Source organism: Acyrthosiphon pisum, unplaced genomic scaffold (genome assembly GCF_005508785.2).
Source record: "Acyrthosiphon pisum isolate AL4f unplaced genomic scaffold, pea_aphid_22Mar2018_4r6ur Scaffold_17503;HRSCAF=18172, whole genome shotgun sequence".
Taxonomy (NCBI): Eukaryota; Metazoa; Arthropoda; class Insecta; order Hemiptera; family Aphididae; genus Acyrthosiphon; species Acyrthosiphon pisum.
Window position 1 is genome coordinate 1 of NW_021766544.1, and position 2,973 is coordinate 2,973.

General features: G+C 33.1%; 1 protein-coding gene across 1 annotated transcript; it reads left to right on the forward strand.

The window, feature by feature from the left end:
• Window positions 1–1,767: 1,767 nt before the first annotated feature.
• On the forward strand, window positions 1,768–2,932 carry LOC100573499. Its single transcript, XM_003248956.4, has 2 exons — window positions 1,768–1,966; window positions 2,590–2,932. Exons 1-2 carry the CDS (start codon window positions 1,809–1,811, stop codon window positions 2,906–2,908), a joined length of 477 nt encoding a protein of 158 aa, XP_003249004.3. The 5' UTR covers window positions 1,768–1,808; the 3' UTR covers window positions 2,909–2,932.
• Window positions 2,933–2,973: the final 41 nt, after the last annotated feature.

The following is a 2,973-nucleotide window of genomic DNA, read 5'->3' on the forward strand; positions in this document are numbered from 1 at the left end:
TACAAAAACATTATTTCGAAATAGAAATTTTCAACCACAGTTGCATTATACATACTTGCACTTGACTGTACAAAACTACACACACACAAGCACAAAATTCAGTCAGGATGCCGGTAGTGTATTTTGAAGGATGTTTTTTAATTTCCGGTCTTCCCCGGATGGCTGGATCCAAATACGAAATAACTTATAATTTCGGTTGCTGTATGATATTATATATATATATAATATATTATAGAACTACGCGAATACTGGCCGATGAAATAATCGAATACCGTCGTGGGCAATTTGTTGATCCCGTCATTCAAGAAATCACTTTAATAATTAATATTCGTTTTGCGAATTCAGTTACCGGTAGGCCCGGAAAAAAATTAATTTCCGAGTGTAAAATGTTAACTGCTTATTCGAGTGCTGTGTACTTGCGTACTACTCTTCCGACGATCCAGATACTGAGCCAGTATTATAGTAGAGCGATTTATTTAATTCAGACAATTTCCATTCATTGGTATAAAACAAGGCTTTGCACCCGTTTAGCCCATATAGCCAAAACCCTTAAAAATTATCAAAACCGTAAACCCATATAACCCGATTGATTTTGATGACGTATAACCCGAAACACCCAAAACCGAAATTAAATTCGGGTTTTAACCCATAACCCGTATAAAAAAAATATTACATTTTCAAGTGACATATGAATTTTTATGTATATTTCATGGAGAATTCAGTTTTTCGAAATTGGGAATACTGGTTACATATGAAAAGTGTGATACAACTGATAAATTGTTTTGATTGTTTTGAATTGTGTTATTTTTAAATTTTTAATATAATATTATTATGCCCGTAATGAAAATTGTCTTGTGTATGTTTTTTTCTTTATTACTATTTAATACTTTGTTGTTAAAACATTTAATATTTAATATTATACAATTTTAAATTATATTAAATTAAATTATATAACGTGTGTCACTACTGTATAGACATTAGTACTGACAAGTTGATTGTATAACTTTATATACTTTGCTTAATTAAATTTAACACTTTACGCACAACAAAATTGATATATTACTCGATTTTAAATAACCCATAACCCGAATAAATAAACTGACTAAACAAAACCCATATTCTTTAAAATGAAGAAAACCTGAAACAACAACCTCTATTTTTATTTGAAGCACCCGAAACCATAACCCGAATAAATCGTTTGGGTGCAAAGCCTTGGTATAAAAGTTTAAAACACAAATTCAAATGTAATGGTGCCAATAGTAGCTAGTGTGACGTACTGGCGTGGAGGTAGGTACTACCGTGCTGGTACATCTTGATGCTGTACAACGGAACCCTCAGTGGCGTATTTACAGTGGGGGTAGGGGTCCAAGGGATTCGGACTCGGATAGTTAACTCGGAATCAATATTATTACAAAGCACCATAAACTCGCCACATTTAACTTGCAGATGAATACTGTATACGTATGAAACAATTAAAAATATTTTGGTCAGATGTATTATTCTAATTTAACACAATAATTTGATTTTGAAGTAAAGATAAATTGTTCATACATTATTCGATAGTTAGTTTACCGCGACTTTATACCATAAACAGTCATGTGGATTCATCACCGACCAAATAACTTACGGAAAGGGGAAAATGAATGGCATTTAGAACGGTTGGCACTTTATTTTATAAAAGGGGTGAACACATGAACATAATATTATGTTGGAATTTATTAGTCCGGTAATATTTTGGGTAATTGAATGGGGCAATAATGAAAATTACAATAACAATAATAATATCGTAAACTATCCAATTTATAGTGATGTGCTTATTCGTGTCCGGAATTGTGGCCGCCGCTCTGTACTTCGTGAAAAACGCTATGCAAAACCTCATTCTGTCTTGCCTGTTCGAAGCGTTCAGCGGACTGGGAATCAGCGTATTGCTGTGCATCATGGTCGATCTGTTCCCCACCAACATGAGGTAAGACCATGAATATTAAGATATACATTAATTCATATGGTTAAGACCCACCGCCATCATACATTTATATTATATCTTACGAGAGATTAACCCCCTCCCCCATCCAAATTTTCAGGAAGAATTAATTTTTATGAGATATATTTTTTTGGCTACGACACAATTGAGCATAAAACACCTTTTTTGAATAATGCATAAAAATCTCGGAAACGTTGCAATTTTCAATTTTAAACCATATAATTATACAAAAAATATTTATTTAAATAATAAATTATAATAATTCAAAATATGGTACGAATTAAAAAAATATCATAATGCAACAACGGCGCATAAAATATTCTATGCTGTGCAATCGTGTTGCAAAAAAGGTATAATATGCTTAATCGTGCTTTACCGATTTATTTGGTCAATAATCAACACCAATAAATACCCCTCCCCCACTCACCAAAATTAAGTTCTATGTACGCAACTGTCGCAAAGGTCACTGTTTGTTGAAAACTCTAGCTCCCTTTCTATCAAAACTCCACCTGTGCCATTTACCTATGGGCTATATGTAACAATCGAATGATTAAGTCATATAAAACCACACCTACTGAGTAATAATATACGATTTGGTGTGTGCGCAGAGTAATGGCAGCCGCGGCTTCAGCGACGTTCGGACGCCTTGGATCACTGATGGCCAACATCACATTCGGACTGCTCATCGACTCACATTGCATCCTGCTAATCATCATATTCAGCTCGTTGTTGATAAGTACGTATATTATGATTAAATACCTAAATGCACAAATTTGTCGTATCTCGGACGTATATTATATTATTAGCTACCTGGCTACCTATAAAAATAATGATGAAGATGGACTAAAAACATTTTCTATTTATCTACGTGACCACTTATATTTTCATGCAAATGAAATGTTCCGAAAATTTGAACTTTTGAAGTAAGAATAATTAAATATTGAAGTTCTTTTGAAGTGCATTTCTATAAAATAATCACATAAACACGACTA